Here is a 17,500-nt window from a genome sequence, read left to right as displayed (position 1 = left end):
AAAAAAACAGTTAAACATGGTGATTTTTAATGGTACTGTATATTGCAATATAGAAATAACTAGTAATTGCAAGTAATTACACTAACCAGATGAATGATCTAACACTTCTAAATCTAAAGTTTTTTTTTTATCTTGGTAAGAACCAAATAATCATCAGGTCACTCTGCTCGGGCCAGTTCATCACTGCTGGCAGCTTTACTTTATCTGGTTTTAAGAGTTAATTTCTTATTTTAAGTGTTCAACATGCCCTATTTCTAGATTTAATAATCTTAATTTAAGAAATCTTGTCAAGGTAAATTATCTGTCCATGCAGCAAGATCATTTCCCTCAGATTTACTGTTTGATCTGGTTTTAGACACCCCTTTACAGTGTTTAGCTTCAAATATTCATTAAAACTGAACAAAAATGATCTCTCAATTTGTTTGTTTGTAAACAGTTTTTGTATAAATCTGTCTGTCTGTCGTCTAGATCACTGTTTTTAAAACTTTTCATGCCCAAGGCACACCTGTATTCATATCCGTGCAAAATAGCCTCTATAATGCGTGTTATTACATTTATCAGTGTGAATGTTTATTTTTCTGTCCTTCGATGTGTTGCAGCCCAATAATGAGGCTTTCCACAGGGACATGGAGCAGATAGACAGGAGGTCGCCTGCTGGGGGGTCCAGGGGCATGCCCCCCTATACAGCAAATTCAGAAATGTTAATTCAACTCCTAGGGCGTTAAATTAACACTTTAAAAGTGTCTATATTGGTCCACACTAGATCGAGTTAAAATAACACAGTGTTAAAGTGTTAAACAGTTTACACTGTGACAGAGTTAGAATAACACTCTCAATAGCTGTAATCACATCAAAGGATCAAAGGCTTTGCGGTCGACCAATCAGAGCAGAGCAATCAACTGAATTAACTGCCGCTGTAGAATGTTCCGGCACAGTGACAGCAGCCAGAGGTGGACTGGAATTTCTGGCCTCGAACAGAAAGCATTTTTGGCAAAACCATAATACCTATCATTGATCCGACTTCACTTTGAGCGTCCTGAGTTCTTCCTGAACGTCTACATATGTTTTTTGTGAAGAAAAATGAAGAAATAGCTTTGTAAGAGCAATTTAGAGGTAAATTTGGTAAATGGAGGCAACAAGTCTGGATTATTTGGAGCTTTTGGACTCCACAGGGTTAATTTGAGACTGTTTCATGACCAGATAAAAACTCTTTGTAGTTGCTTAAAATAAAATGAAAGTCAGTTCACTGTGTGGAGATTTATGGACAAATTTGCCCTCAGCCTTTCTAATGTCCCCTCTGTCCCCCTTGTGTCCCCGTCCCTCAGGTCTCAGTGGGGACCCTGCAGACCTGGAGCGTCGGTGCCAAACATACGGCCAGAACTTCATCCCCCCGAAGAAGGCCAAGACGTTCCTGGAGCTGGTGTGGGAGGCCTTACAGGACGTCACACTCATCATCCTAGAGGCTGCCGCCATTATTTCCTTAGGCCTCTCGTTGTACCAGCCTCCTGGGGAGGGAAACGAATGTGAGGGCCGAGGGGCCGAGGGGCCGAGGGGGGGGGGGGTTATTAACAGTCAGAAAGGGTTAAACTAGGGCTGGGCGATATGGACCAAAAGTCATATCCTGATATATTTAGGCTGAATATCGATATACGATATATATCCTGATATTTTTATCTCAAAGTGAGAGCAAATGTTCAGTCAAAGTCAAATATGACATGTCACAAGTAGTTTTATTGATTTATTTAAGTGAACATAAATACTGTAGAACAACAGGAGAACCTTTTTTAAATCAAAGCTCCATAAAGTGACATTTAAATAAAAAATATCTTAAATAAAAATAGCCTATGGAATAAAATAGGACAATCTTTTTCTGAAATAAATATATTTATGAGAAAAGAATAACAAACATGACAAAAGAACTAAATATGAAAGAACTAAATATACATATATATATATATATATATATATAAAAATATATATATGTATATATATATATATATATATATATATAAATATATATATATGTATATATATGAATTTAAACATGAAACCAAAACAGTAGCAGCAGACAGTCTGATATAGAATAATCTTGTATGTCTTCATTGTGTTCATTGTGTTGAATAGTGAAGACAAGAATAATAGATAGATACAATCATATTAAGACTAAAACATAAAATTATATTAAGCTAAAAGTTGAAAATACACAAATCTTTGAATAGAGTTGTCATCAATCAATCTGAAAATGTTTATTGACTGAAAACTAAATATAAAAGCTGAAAGAAGACAACAACATTATAGTTCCTGCTCTCTGTTTATCATCACTATTAGAACCTTTTACAGCAAAACCAGAGACAGGAACTATGTTTTTGGGGTCAGAGGTCAAATAAATCATCATGATTTTTTAGCATAAAAATGACATCATCAATACATGTAGAAATAAGAGTCATATCACTGATCTACCTATAACACATTTGGCTGGTTAAGTAACAAACTTTAATAAACTTTAAAGCAGTTTTTCCCAGTTTAACCCTTTGTGTTACTGCAGTTAGACTCTGTAGGGCAGTAATAGACGGTTAGATAGTGTTTGGTTCAGTTTTTCAGTCTCTGTGTACTCTAACAGCCTTCCCTGGTTCTGGTCTCTGCAGCATGTGGGAACGGGTCGGGGGGGGCGGAGGACGAGGGCGAGGCGGACGCCGGCTGGATCGAGGGGGCGGCCATCCTGCTGTCTGTGGTGTGTGTCGTCCTGGTGACGGCGTTCAACGACTGGTCCAAAGAGAAGCAGTTCAGAGGTCTGCAGAGCCGGATCGAACAAGAACAGAAGTTCACTGTCGTACGTAAAGGAAACGTGATCCAGATCCCCGTGGCGGACATGGTGGTGGGGGACCTGGCCCAGGTCAAATACGGTGAGGGGACCACCAAGACCTGGTTCATTACATATAGTTACACTCAACCCAACTTTATTTATAAAGCACTTTAAAAACAACCACAGCCACAACAAAGTGCTGTACATCAACAAACAGAATAAGAGACAATAAAATAAATACAACAGGAATACACACTAAAAGAAATAGTTGCATTGCTTTTTTTTTAAAAACAATTAAAAAAAACATTATAACTCAGGAACAGAGGGGGACATTTGGTGGGATACTGACCAAAGTTATTATAGTTAACGAAATAACAAAAACTAGAATTGAAAAAACATTTTCGTTAACTGAAATAAAAATAAAAACAAGAGTTTTTATAAAAAACGATAACTAACTGAAACTGTATTTTGTGGTTACAAAATTAGATAGAATTTTAGAGATTATAGAAGATTTAAACCATGGGTCTCAAACTGGTGGGCTGCAGGCCAATTGTGGCCCTCGTGACGATATTTTGTGGCCCCCACCTTGATATGAAAGTTTAATGTGAGTTTTATATGAATACAATGGGTTTTTTTTTATAATTTTGTGTCTTTTTTAAATAATTTTGTGTCTTCATAATAATTTTGTGGCTTTTTTAAAAATAATTTTGTGGCTTTTTTGGTAATTCTGTGTCTTTTATGTGATAATTTTGTGTCTTTTTAAAATAATTTTGTGTAATTTTTTTGGTCATTTTGTGTCTTTTTAAAATAATTTTGTGTTCTTTTTTGGTCATGTTGTGTCTTTTTTTGTATTTCTGTGTATTTTTTTGTAATTTTGTGTCTTTTTTGGTCATTTTGTGTCTTTTTTTGGTCATTTTGTGTCTTTTTTTAGTAATTTTGTGTCTTTTTTTTAGTAATTTTATGTCTTTTTTTGGTCATTTGGATACTGCCTCCAGGTAATTTGAGTTTGAGACCCCTGATTTAAAGTGTTGTTACAGGGTGTCACCATAGGTTCTTATGGGTTAACTCCCAGGTGAGTGTAACAGTGTTCTGGTCTGGTGTGTGTTCAGGGGACCTGCTACCAGCTGACGGGATCCTGGTCCAAGGAAACGATCTGAAGCTGGACGAGAGTTCTCTGACAGGAGAGTCTGACCACGTACGCAAGTCTGTGGAGAAGGACCCCATGCTGCTCTCAGGTTGGGTTTATATTTTTAATCTTTGCTCTCCATCACACTGGGACTGCTTGGAACCAACGAAATAAACCAAATGGATGGAACCAAAAAAATAAAACTAATTAAAACAAGCAAACTCACTCTAAAAACTCATCAAAGTTAACTGAATTTGAAAACAAAAATTGACAACGAAATTAAAACTAAAATGGGCTTTATTGGTACTAACCACTCTTCCTTTTAAAGACAGTTAAAGAATTTATGTTTTGGGTAAAAACATGCAGTTTTCATCATGCAGTAGAAATGTATTATTACTAGCAGCGAGCTGTATTCTGGCTCAGCTCTGAGCCTGCTGAGCCTCGCTGAGATCTCCTTCTGGAGATTTCTTCAGGCTCTCCCAACTGGAAGGAGATTCTCGGGTAGACCCACCAAACTGGAGAGATTATACATCTAATCTGGTTTGGGAACGCTCCGGGATCCCTCAGGAGGAGCTGAAATATGTTGCTAGTAATGCTGGGCTAACACCAAAAGATTTCCCCAGTCACAGACTAGAAGCTGAAAGTCTTTAGTAAATCTAGGAGTTTTACCAGAGTCATCTCCATGGTTCAGTTTAAGGTAGTAATCTGTTTCATATCAGTCTTTTCCTAGTCTTGGGTTTGTCGCAGTGACGTAACACATTATTCATAATGACTTTGGTTATTATCAAGAATGTTTCCATGACTGTAGATGTCTATTTGTATTTAGCTAAATACTTAGCCAAGAAGTTAGCTAAATAGTTAGCTTAGCAAGCTACTTAGCTAAAAAATGGATACGGGTCATTTTTGACCCATGTTGTGCATTAGAAGAGTAGTGACACAAAAAGGGATTTTATTAAAAAATGAAAAAAGGAAAATATAAAATTAGGATGTATTATGATCAAAAACTAACTGAGGAAAAACTGGAATACTGAATGATGAAAATAATTTATTGCAAAGATATAGAACATAATAACTCATACATATTGGGTCACGTTAGACCATGTTGTGCACCAAAGGGTTAATAACTACTTAATAATGACTAATTAAGAGCCAATATGTTACTTTTTTCCATGCTAATAAGCAGCTAATTCATGGTGAATATGTGTTCCCTAATATAAAGTGTTACCAAGATTGCAGGATAACAAGTTAGGAATGTCACTTTTCAAGCAGCACTTGTTGTTAATAGCTTCTCATTATTATTTTTACTGTGGTGTTCAGGTACCCATGTGATGGAGGTCATTATTATCTTACTGTTGTGTTCAGGTACCCATGTGATGGAGGTCATTATTATCTTACTGTTGTGTTCAGGTACCCATGTGATGGAGGTCATTATTATCTTACTGTTGTGTTCAGGTACCCATGTGATGGAGGTCATTATTATCTTACTGTGGTGTTCAGGTACCCATGTGATGGAGGTCATTATTATCTTACTGTGGTGTTCAGGTACCCATGTGATGGAGGTCATTATTATCTTATTGTTGTGTTCAGGTACCCATGTGATGGAGGTCATTATTATCTTACTGTGGTGTTCAGGTACCCATGTGATGGAGGTCATTATTATCTTAATGTTGTGTTCAGGGACCCATGTGATGGAGGTCATTATTATCTTATTGTGGTGTTCAGGTACCCATGTGATGGAGGTCATTATTATCTTATTGTGGTGTTCAGGTACCCATGTGATGGGGGTCATTATTATCTTACTGTGGTGTTCAGGTACCCATGTGATGGAGGTCATTATTGTCTTATTGTGGTGTTCAGGTACCCATGTGATGGAGGTCATTATTATCTTAATGTTGTGTTCAGGTACCAATGTGATGGAGGTCATTATTATCTTATTGTGGTGTTCAGGTACCCATGTGATGGAGGTCATTATTATCTTATTGTTGTGTTCAGGTACCCATGTGATGGAGGTCATTATTATCTTATTGTTGTGTTCAGGTACCAATGTGATGGAGGTCATTATTATCGTATTGTGGTGTTCAGGTACCCATGTGATGGAGGTCATTATTATCTTATTGTTGTGTTCAGGTACCCATGTGATGGAGGTCATTATTATCTTAATGTTGTGTTCAGGTACCAATGTGATGGAGGTAATTATTATCTTATTGTGGTGTTCAGGTACCCATGTGATGGAGGTCATTATTATCTTAATGTTGTGTTCAGGTACCCATGTGATGGAGGTCATTATTATCTTATTGTTGTGTTCAGGTACCCATGTGATGAAGGTCATTATTATCTTACTGTGGTGTTCAGGTACCCATGTGATGGAGGTCATTATTATCTTACTGTGGTGTTCAGGTACCCATGTGATGGAGGTCATTATTATCTTACTGTGGTGTTCAGGTACCCATGTGATGGAGGTCATTATTATCTTACTGTTGTGTTCAGGTACCCATGTGATGGAGGTCATTATTATCTTACTGTTGTGTTCAGGTACCCATGTGATGGAGGTCATTATTATTTTACTGTTGTGTTCAGGTACCCATGTGATGGAGGTCATTATTATCTTACTGTTGTGTTCAGGTACCCATGTGATGGAGGTCATTATTATCTTACTGTGGTGTTCAGGTACCCATGTGATGGAGGTCATTATTATCTTACTATTGTGTTCAGGTACCCATGTGATGGAGGTCATTATTATCTTACTGTGGTGTTCAGGTACCCATGTGATGGAGGTCATTATTATCTTACTGTTGTGTTCAAGTACCCATGTGATGGAGGTCATTATTATGTTATTGTTGTGTTCAGGTACCCATGTGATGGAGGTCATTATTATCTTATTGTGGTGTTCAGGTACCCATGTGATGGAGGTCATTATTATCTTATTGTGGTGTTCAGGTACCCATGTGATGGAGGTCATTATTATCTTACTGTTGTGTTCAGGTACCCATGTGATGGAGGTCATTATTATGTTATTGTTGTGTTCAGGTACCCATGTGATGGAGGTCATTATTATCTTATTGTGGTGTTCAGGTACCCATGTGATGGAGCTCATTATTATCTTATTGTGGTGTTCAGGTACCCATGTGATGGAGGCCATTATTATCTTACTGTTGTGTTCAGGTACCCATGTGATGGAGGTCATTATTATCTTACTGTTGTGTTCAGGTACCCATGTGATGGAAGTCATTATTATCTCATTGTTGTGTTCAGGTGCCCATGTGATGGAGGTCATTATTATCTTATTGTTGTGTTCAGGTACCCATGTGATGGAGGTCATTATTATTGTAATGTTGTGTTCAGGTACCCATGTGATGGAGGTAATTATTATGTTATTGTTGTGTTCAGGTACCCATGTGATGGAGGTCATTATTATCTTACTGTTGTGTTCAGGTACCCATGTGATGGAGGTCATTATTATCTTACTGTTGTGTTCAGGTACCCATGTGATGGAGGTCATTATTATCTTACTGTTGTGTTCAGGTACCCATGTGATGGAGGTCATTATTATCTTATTGTTGTGTTCAGGTACCCATGTGATGGAGGTCATTATTATCTTACTGTTGTGTTCAGGTACCCATGTGATGGAGGTCATTATTATCTTAATGTTGTGTTCAGGTACCCATGTGATGGAGGTCATTGTTATCTTATTGTGGTGTTCAGGTACCCATGTGATGGAGGTCATTATTATCTTATTGTTGTGTTGAGGTACCCATGTGATGGAAGTCATTATTATCTTATTGTGGTGTTCAGGTACCCATGTGATGGAGGTCATTGTTATTATTGTAATGTTGTGTTCAGGTACCCATGTGAAGGAGGTCATTATTATTGTAATGTTGTGTTCAGGTACCCATGTGATGGAGGTCATTATTATCTTACTGTAGTGTTCAGGTACCCATGTGATGGAGGTCATTATTATCTTACTGTGATGTTCAGGTACCCATGTGATGGAGGTTATTATTATCTTATTGTTGTGTTCAGGTACCCATGTGATGGAGGTCATTATTATCTTATTGTTGTGTTCAGGTACTCATGTGATGGAGGTTATTATTATCTTATTGTGATGTTCAGGTACCCATGTGATGGAGATCATTATTATCTTACTGTTGTGTTCAGGTACCCATGTGATGGAGGTCATTATTATTATACTGTTGTGTTCAGGTACCCATGTGACGGAGGTCATTATTATTATTGTAATGTTGTGTTCAGGTACCCATGTGATGGAGGTCATTATTATTGTAATGTTGTGTTCAGGTACCCATGTGATGGAGGTCATTATTATCTTACTGTGGTGTTCAGGGACCCATGTGATGGAGGTCATTATTATCTAAATGTTGTGTTCAGGGACCCATGTGATGGAGGGCATTATTATCTTAATGTTGTGTTCAGGTACCCATGTGATGGAGTTCATTATTATCTTAATGTTGTGTTCAGGTACCCATGTGATGGAGGTTATTATTATCTTATTGTGGTGTTCAGGTACCCATGTGATGGAGGTCATTATTATCTTACTGTTGTGTTCAGGTACCCATGTGATGGAGGTCATTATTATTATACTGTTGTGTTCAGGTACCCATGTGACGGAGGTCATTATTAAATTATTGTTGTGTTCAGGTACCCATGTGATGGAGGTCATTATTATTGTAATGTTGTGTTCAGGTACCCATGTGATGGAGGTCATTATTATCTTACTGTGGTGTTCAGGGACCCATGTGATGGAGGTCATTATTATCTTAATGTTGTGTTCAGGGACCCATGTGATGGAGGTCATTATTATCTTAATGTTGTGTTCAGGGACCCATGTGATGGAGGTCATTATTATCTTATTGTTGTGTTCAGGTACCCATGTGATGGAGGTCATTATTATCTTAATGTTGTGTTCAGGTACCCATGTGATGGAGGTCATTATAATTGTGTTGTGTTCAGGTACCCATGTGATGGAGGTCATTATTATTATCTTAATGTTGTGTTCAGGTACCCATGTGATGGAGGTCATTATTATCTTAATGTTGTGTTCAGGGACCCATGTGATGGAGGTTATTATAATTGTGTTGTGTTCAGGTACCCATGTGATGGAGGTCATTATTATCTTAATGTTGTGTTCAGGGACCCATGTGATGGAGGGCTCCGGCAGGATGCTGGTGACGGCTGTAGGAGTCAACTCTCAGACCGGCATCATCTTCACCCTGCTGGGAGCCGGAGAGGTGGAGGAGGACGGGAAGGAGAAGAAAGGTAAGAGGAGGAGAGGAACCAGCAGCCGGACACTACATCTACTCAATGTTTAGTGTTTCTATGTGAGAAAGATAAAAAAAATAACATGAAGAGGTTCTTGTTGCACCTTTTTAGAAGTTTTATTGACTCATATAGCACAATGAACAGATTAAATATTCAGTAACACATCAGAAGCATGAATGGTTTTAGTTCTTGACAGTAAAGAGAAAAGTAGAGGAACCAGCAGCCGGACACTAAATCTACTCAATGTTTAGTGTTTCAATAACATGAAGAGCTTCTTGTTGCACCTTTTTAGAAGTTTTATTGACTCATATAGCAAGATGAACAGATTTAATATTCAGTAATACATCAGAAGCTGGAATGGTTTTAGTTCTTGACAGTAAAGAGAAAAGTAGAGGAAGTAAGCAGACGTTAACAAAACCCAGGGGAGAAGAAGACCATATCCATGTAGAACTACCTCAGATTGCTCTAGAGCATGGGTCCCAAACTGGCGGCCCGCGGGCCAATTGTGGCCCTCGTGACGATATTTTGTGGCCCCCACCTTGATATGAAAGTTTAATGTGAGTTTTATATGAATGGCTTTTTACCGTGTTGTGTGTGGAAGGTCCCTTTAATTACTTTTTTTTGGTAATTTTGTGTCTTTTTAGTATTTCTGCCTGATGAACGATACTGTGAACGACACCTTCACTCTTTTTAATTCAGTCAATAAGGAGCCAGATTTCTACAGAGCCTTCCAGGCGAAAAACACACCGTTTAACAGTTGTAGTATATTTTATATTACAAGTGGTATATTTTATCTTTTAATATAAGTGTTCTGCTTTAAAAAAGGCCCCAGTCTGACCTTTTGTTCAGAACAGAACTGTAACAACTGGTTCAAACCAGAATAACGTGCTGTAGGATCTGGGGTTTGTCAGACAGTAGAGGCGTTTGGAATTTGAATATAAACAAGTATAGGTTGAATTCTTTTTAAGGTTAAAAGTAGACTTAGCACCGTGTGCCCATGCGTTGTGTGTGGGCTGGAACATTCAAATTAAATGATCTGATAAAGACAGATAGTGGGGCGGATTAGCTCAATATTTTACAACAATCGTTCACTTTGTGATAAAAGCATGAAATTTGGTAGATGTGTTGGTGAATATGTTTCGAACAAATCTGGATATTGGGCCACCTCAAAAGCACCCCCTAGTGGCTGTGGCAGGCATTTGTTATACGAATAAATCAATGATGAATAAAAACTGCCCTTTTAATAATACCAACTGGTGATGAATTGTATATTGTTGGAAAGCCTGATTAGTCACCTTTACAAAAAGGTACAGCTTGTAAGGATCGTGCATTCATGGAATGAGCAACGGGGCTAAACGTGTGGGTAGCAACCCCCAAAAATGTGCATCCCCTGTGTAGTGGGGCGGGTTAGCTGAACAATCGTTCATTTTGTGATAAAAGCATCAAATTTGGTACACTCATTGCTGAATACATGTTTAATGAATCTGGATATTGGGCCATCGCAAAAAAAATTCTGATGGCTGTGGCGGCCATTTTTAAAAATGGCCATTTAAAAGCGGACATTTTTAAAAATGGCCGCCGGTGGTTACTGGCGAGGAATGCTTTGCCTACCCTACAGCTGCTGTTTCATGTTTTCAGCACCACAAATATAATTTAGAGACATGTTAAAGTGACAAAAGCTTTATTACAGTCTAATAGAAAAGAACATTAACTTTGTATAACATTTTATTAGGTCTTGATATTCCCATTCACAGGCTACGGCCTCCTCTTTGGCTTGTATTCTTCTGTTGCTCCTTAAAAAGAAAAAATAATTTTCAATATTGTATGACCTGCAACAATAAAAACAAAACACATTTAGACAGAGAAAAAAATCATACATTTTAAAAATTCTACTAGGGTTACTTGTAGCAGGTTACTCTTTCTGGCAAAATCCTTGTACTGAGGTGTGTGACTTAGTCAGGCGGCTTAGCCAAATAAAGGGGACACGCCGGATAAGAGCACCACATTTTTTCCACATACTCTCTATCATTATAGGTTTCAATTTTTAGTAGGAGCCACTTCATCAAGATTGCGGTGATGGCAGCCATATAAAGTCTATGAGAAATGCTATATCTTCCAAGCCACTTAGAAGGTCAATCTTGGTGTCAAAATATACATTTTCTGGGTCCAGGAATCATTTAAAGCTATTGAGAATATCAATAGATGATTATTTGATCAAATAGATATGTTCATTTTCACTCAGACTGGGCAACTCGCTTCAAGTGCTGCAGCAGGGTATCCTGAGTTGAAACTGTTTGGAATCAATGTTCACGGGAGAGTATGGGTTAGCTGCCATGTACACTGCTCAAAAAGATCAAGGGTACGCTTTCATCTCATGTCAGATCTTGATCAACAAATTATTTACAGTGAGTCATCCAGTGATATTCTCAATAGCTTTAAATGATTCTTTGACCCAGAAAATGTATATTTTGACACCAAGTTTGACCTTCTAAGTGGCTTGGAAGATATATTGGTTCTCATAGACTTATGGCTTATATGGCTGCCGTCTCCTATCTGCAATCTTGATGAAGTGGCTCCTACCAAAAGTTGAAACCTTTGGTGATAGAGAGCATGTGGAAAAATTTTGGTGCTTTTGTCCGGCGTGTCCCTTTTCTTCTCAAATCTGGTCCTAAGCCGCCTGACTAACTGTGATGGAGTTATAAAATACATTTAAAAAAAGAAAAAAATAACCACATGGGCAAAGGAGACATATTACATATAGTGTGTGTGTGCCTGTGTGTGTGTGTGTGTGTGTGTGTGTGTGTGTGCAGAGAGGGATGTCCACATTCCACAGGACATAATTTAACAGTGTCTTAATAAGCTTTCACACCCAACAGCCACTGATACATATTCCAAGCTAACTAGCTAGCTTAAGTACTTATTTTTGCTATCTTGCTAATTTACTTTTCCGCCAAGGCCCATGATGATTGTTTTTCTCTTTAGCCTTTATGATGTTCATAGCATATTTTATTCATGATTATAACAGGTGAAATAAAATATTTAGACATACCTTGATGGACAGTCCACTACACTGCTTGTCCCAGGAAGCAAATGCTAGCTAGCTCATTTGCTAGCTAGCTCGATGGCTAGCCCGATTGTGGTGGGGCAGGAAAAATAACTGAAAGAGTGTCTAACTGGATTTTTGTTAATTTAATATGTGTATTTACATTTTTTAATTTACGTTTGTATATTTAGTTTAAATTTTTTAAATATTTTAAGAAATAATTTAAATATCTTTTGTAATTTTAACGAAGAAAATGACTGCTATGGCCACTAGGGGGCGAATTTGCGATGGCCTGATATACAGATTTGTTTGAAACACATCCACCAACACATCCACCAAATTGTGTGCTTCTATCACAAAATAAACAATTCTTGTGATTTATTGAGCTAATCCGCCCCACAGGGGATGCACATTTTTGGGGGGTGCTACCCACACGTTTAGCCCCGTTGCTCATTCCATGAATGCACGATCCTTACAAGCTGTACCTCGTTGTAAAGGTGACTAATCAGGCTTTCTGAAAATATATAATTCATCACCAGTTGGTATTATTAAAAGGGCAGTTTTTATTCATCATTGATTTATTTGTATAACAAATGCCTGCCACGGCCACTAGGGGGCGCTTTTGAGGTGGCCCAATATCCAGATTTGTTTGAAACATATTCACCAACACATCTACCAAATTTCATGCTTTTATCACAAAGTGAACGATTGTTCAGCTAATCCGCCCCACTAAGAAAGTCAGAGAGAACTGAGGGCTTCATTGGACTCAGGAAACCTTTTTTCAGCAGCCTTGAAATTGATAAAGTTCTCCTCTGCTGTACCGAGGCAGTGTATTCTGATGTTTGATTATAAAGAAAACTAAAAGGAACTTGGACTTGATCTTTAGAGGTAGTAAATTTACACTACACAGTCCTGTTGGACAGGGTTGCCCAACCAGTCAATAGTGTAAATTTACTACCTCTCTGAGGGAGAAGATGGATCAAAGATCAAGTCGAAGTGTGTTTTCTTCTACTGTCTATAACTGGCAAGTGTCATTGCGCCGAATTGTGTAGAGACCAAGGTTATAATAGTTTTAGAATTTCCATCAGTTTTAGTTTTAATTTCTGCACAATTTTGAGTTAGCATTGATACGCTAACGGCTACTCTTGTAGCTGTAACAAGCAGCGCCGCTAGCGTCAGTTAGCGACTAGCGTCAGTTAGCGACTAGTGTCAGTTAGCCGCTAGCATCAGTTAGCCGCTAGCATCAGTTAGCCGCTAGCTTTCGCTAATGACCGAATTTCACCGCTTTCCCGCATTTCCCAACAAAGAAATAAGAGTTATCAGAACTATTGTCCCTTGTTGTGAACCCCAACTTAAAGATATAAGTAACAACAACTCACCAACTTGTTTTTGAGCAGACAACTGGCTTCCTTTGTTGTGCTAACTTACATTATTGCCCTAAATGTCAATACTTTATATTTCCAAGTTTTACCAAATTAAATCACTGTTTTAGGCAAAAAAATACAAGTTGTTTTTTTTGCAGTGTACATGTCTGGGCCCGTTGTCTCATAATCCGTCCATCCACAGACGTCTAGTGTGTTTCTGGATGTGTGTGAGTTAGTTTAGGAGTCTAACAGGTTTCAGATTAGAGCTTCAACAGGAAACCATGAGGTTTAACCTCATGGTGATATATCCTCCATCCTCTCTGTCCCACTCCTTCTTCTATCATCCCTCTCTTCTCTCTCTCTTTCTCTGTTGTTGTTTACCCTCCGCTCTGCCCTCTTTCACTTTCCTCTCTTTCTTCTTTCTCCTCCCCCCCTCCCCTTAATCTGAGAGAGAGAGGCAGCAGATTGAATCAATTATTGAAAGAGCAGAGAGAGAGAGAGAGAGAGAGAGAGAGAGAGTGAAGAGTGTCGATTGGTCGATGCATGAGGCATTACACTGCAAAAAAGGTGTTTAAAAACCAGATCAAACAGTAAATCTGAGGGAAATTATCTTGCTGCTTGGACAGATAATTTACCTTGACAAGATTTATTAAATTAAGATTATTAAATCTAGAAATAAGCATGTTGAACACTTAAAGTAAGAAATTAACTCTTAAAACAAGATAAATTTGGTATTTGGTTCTTACCAAGACTTAGAAGTGTTGGATCATTTATCTTGTTTTAAGAGTTAATTTCTTATTTTAAGTGTTCAACATGCATGTTGTAAATAATTTTAGAATTTAGACCAAAAAAAAGACTCAAAATTACCCCCAAAAAAAGATGTAAAATGACACAAAAAAGACACAAAATGACCAAAAGAAGATGTTAAATTAACCAAAATGACAAACAAAAAAATCCAAGATGGTCAAAAAGGGATGTAAAATGACAAAAAAGACACAACATGACAAAAAAAATTATGTAAAATTACAAAAGAAATATGTAAAACTAACCAAAAATGTCACACAAAAACCTAAATGGTCAAAAAGGATGTAAAATGACAAAAAAAAAAGGACAAGACTTCCAGTAGTGACGTCGTCCTTATTTTAAGTTTTCAACATGCTTATTTCTAGATTTAATAATCTTAATTTAATAAATCTCATCAAGGTAAATTATCTGTCCATGCAGCAAGATCATTTCCCTCAGATTTACTGTTTGATCTGGTTTTAAACACCTTTTATTGCAGAGCAGTCTCTGAGTGTCAGCTTTGTTTTGGGAGGATCCTGCAGTCAGAGCAGAGCTGCAGACAACAACAGAAGCTACACAGACTTTTAGAAGCACTTAAGGTTAATATCATTACCGCTGCACTCATCCATGGCTTTACCACTGCAGCTTCACTATGCATGGGAATGTGTGATGTAGAGTTGTTGCCCTCTTGAAAAGGAGAAAACATCTATCTGAGGTATCCTGAGATGCAAAATAAGCAACATTGCAAAAAAGGTGTCTAAAACCAGATCAAACAGTAAATCTGAGGGAAATGATCTTGCTGCATGGACAGATAATTTACCTTGACAAGATTTATTACATTAAGATTATTAAATCTAGAAATAAGCATGTTGAACACTTAAAATAAGAAATTAACTCTTAAAACAAGATAAATTAATGAATGAATGAATGAACTGGCCCGAGCAGAGTGACCTGATGATTATTTGGTTCTTACCAAGATAAAAAAAACTTTAGATTTAGAAGTGTTAGATCATTTATCTGGTTTTAAGAGTTAATTTCTAATTTTAAGTGTTCAACATGCTTATTTCTAGGTTTAATAAAAAAGAGAGAAAAAATAGCCAGAAAAACTGAAAAAAAGGCAGAAAAACTGAAAAAAATACTCTGAAAAACAAGAAAAAAATTAGTCAGAAAAACAGATAAACATAGTCAGAAAAACAGATAAACATAGTCAGAAAAACAGCGGGAAATGAGTCAGAAAAACAGAAAAAAAATAGTTTGGACAAACAAAAATAGTAAAAAAAACAAAAAAACAGGGGAAAACTAGTCCTTCAAATAATAAATTAATAAACCAGATAAATTAAAGCTGCCAGCAGTGATGAACTGGCCCGAGCAGAGTGACCTGATGATTATTTGGTTCTTACCAAGATAAAAAAAAAAACTTTAGATAAGAACTTAGATAATGTATCTCATTTTAGGAGTTAATTTCTTATTTCTTACTTTAATAATCTTAATGTAATAAATCTTGTCAAGGTAAATTATCTGTCCATGCAGCAAGATCATTTCCCTCAGATTTACTGTTTTTATCTTGTTTTTAGATAAAAACACCTTTTTTTGGGCGGATGATGCTGATTTTGTGAAGAAATCCTGTTGTTGCTTGTTTTGCAGAGAGCTTGTTGCTCACTAGGACGACTGTGACTCAGAGCAGCATCATCATTTACTGGAGCTGATACATTATTCATAACGCCATAACGTGTTACTTTTTCCTCCTGTCATGTGGTTTTACATCGGGCCTGTATACTGTTCTCTCTGTGACTTGTCTCTCATTTGAGATTGAGGTTTTATTCAAAACATTTCTGTCATTCTACAGGAACATCTAAAAAATTAGAATATCATGAAAAAGTTCAATATTTTTTGTCAATTATTTCAGAAAGTGAAACTCAAACATTATATAGATTCATTACACATAGAGTTAAATATTTCAAGCCTGTTTTTCTTGTAATTTTGATGATTCTGGCTTAGTGAGAATGGAAACACAAAACTCAGAAAATTAGAATATTGTGAAGAAGTTGAATATGTGAGTCCACAGTTGGTATTTTGTGTCTCTTTTCGTAAATGTATGTCTCTTTTTGGTCATTTTGTGTCTTTTTTTTTTGCTCATTTTTGCATCTATTTTGGTCATTTTGTGTCTTTTTGGTCATTTTATGTATTTTCTTTGTTATGTTATCTCTTTTGGTAATTTTATATCTCCTTTTTGGTCATTTTTGCATCTATTTTTGGTCATTTTGTGCCTTTTTAGGTCATTTTTGCATCTATTTTTGGTCATTTAGTGTCTTTTTGGTCATTTTATGTATTTTCTTTGTTATGCTGTCTCTTTTGGTCATTTTGTGTCTTTTTGGGTCATTTTTGCATCTATTTTTGGTCATTTTGTGTCTTGGGGTCAATTTTGCTTTATTTATGGTGATTTAGTGTCTTTTTGGGGTCATTTTTGCATCTATTTATGGTCTTTTAGTGTCTTTTGGTCATTTTATGTATACTCTTTGTTATGTTGTCTCTTTTGGTCATTTTATGTCTTTTTTGGGTCATTTTTGCATCTATTTTTGGTCATTTTGTGTCTTTTTGGGCCATTTTTGCATCTATTTTTGGTCATTTTGTGTCTTTTTGGGTCTTTTTGCATCTATTTTTGGTCATTTTGTGTGTTTTTGGGTAATTTTTGCATCTATTTTTGGTCATTTTGTATTTGACACTGAGTTTTGTGTTTTCATTATCTCTAAGCCAGAATCCTCAAAATTAAAATAAATACAAGCTTGAAATATTTCACTCTATGTGTAATGAATCTATATAATATACAAGTTTCACTTTCTGGAATGACTGACAAAAAATATTGAACTTTTTCACGATATCCTAATGTTTTTAGATGTACCTGTACTGTATACAGTAACTGAACCATTCTACTAGTACAGCTGTGTCTCCAAACACATTCACTACTTATTTTAGTATTTTGTTCTTCCCTCTTTGCTCTCTTTTGTTTCCCCTTTTTGCCGAATCCTCTCACACACCCTCAACCTTCCTTCCTCACACACTCCTCAAACAGAGACTGACAGTACTCAGTTGCTCATCTCTCCAGAAGC

The 17,500-nt window shown here is 36.9% G+C and overlaps 1 protein-coding gene across 1 annotated transcript in view; it reads left to right on the top strand.

Moving 5' to 3' along the window:
* LOC131972328 (plasma membrane calcium-transporting ATPase 3-like) overlaps positions 1-17,500 on the top strand; it is a 95,298-nt gene that overhangs the window by 26,754 nt on the left and 51,044 nt on the right. Inside the window, 4 exon segments of the mRNA XM_059334144.1 lie at positions 1,326-1,523; positions 2,646-2,903; positions 3,913-4,038; positions 9,075-9,200. Coding sequence (XP_059190127.1) covers positions 1,326-1,523; positions 2,646-2,903; positions 3,913-4,038; positions 9,075-9,200 — 708 coding nt within the window.

The sequence above is a fragment of the Centropristis striata genome, chromosome 5, assembly GCF_030273125.1.
Source record: "Centropristis striata isolate RG_2023a ecotype Rhode Island chromosome 5, C.striata_1.0, whole genome shotgun sequence".
Classification (NCBI taxonomy): Eukaryota; Metazoa; Chordata; class Actinopteri; order Perciformes; family Serranidae; genus Centropristis; species Centropristis striata.
Note: the sequence above shows the minus strand (reverse complement) of the source record. Positions and strands in the feature narration are given on the sequence as shown.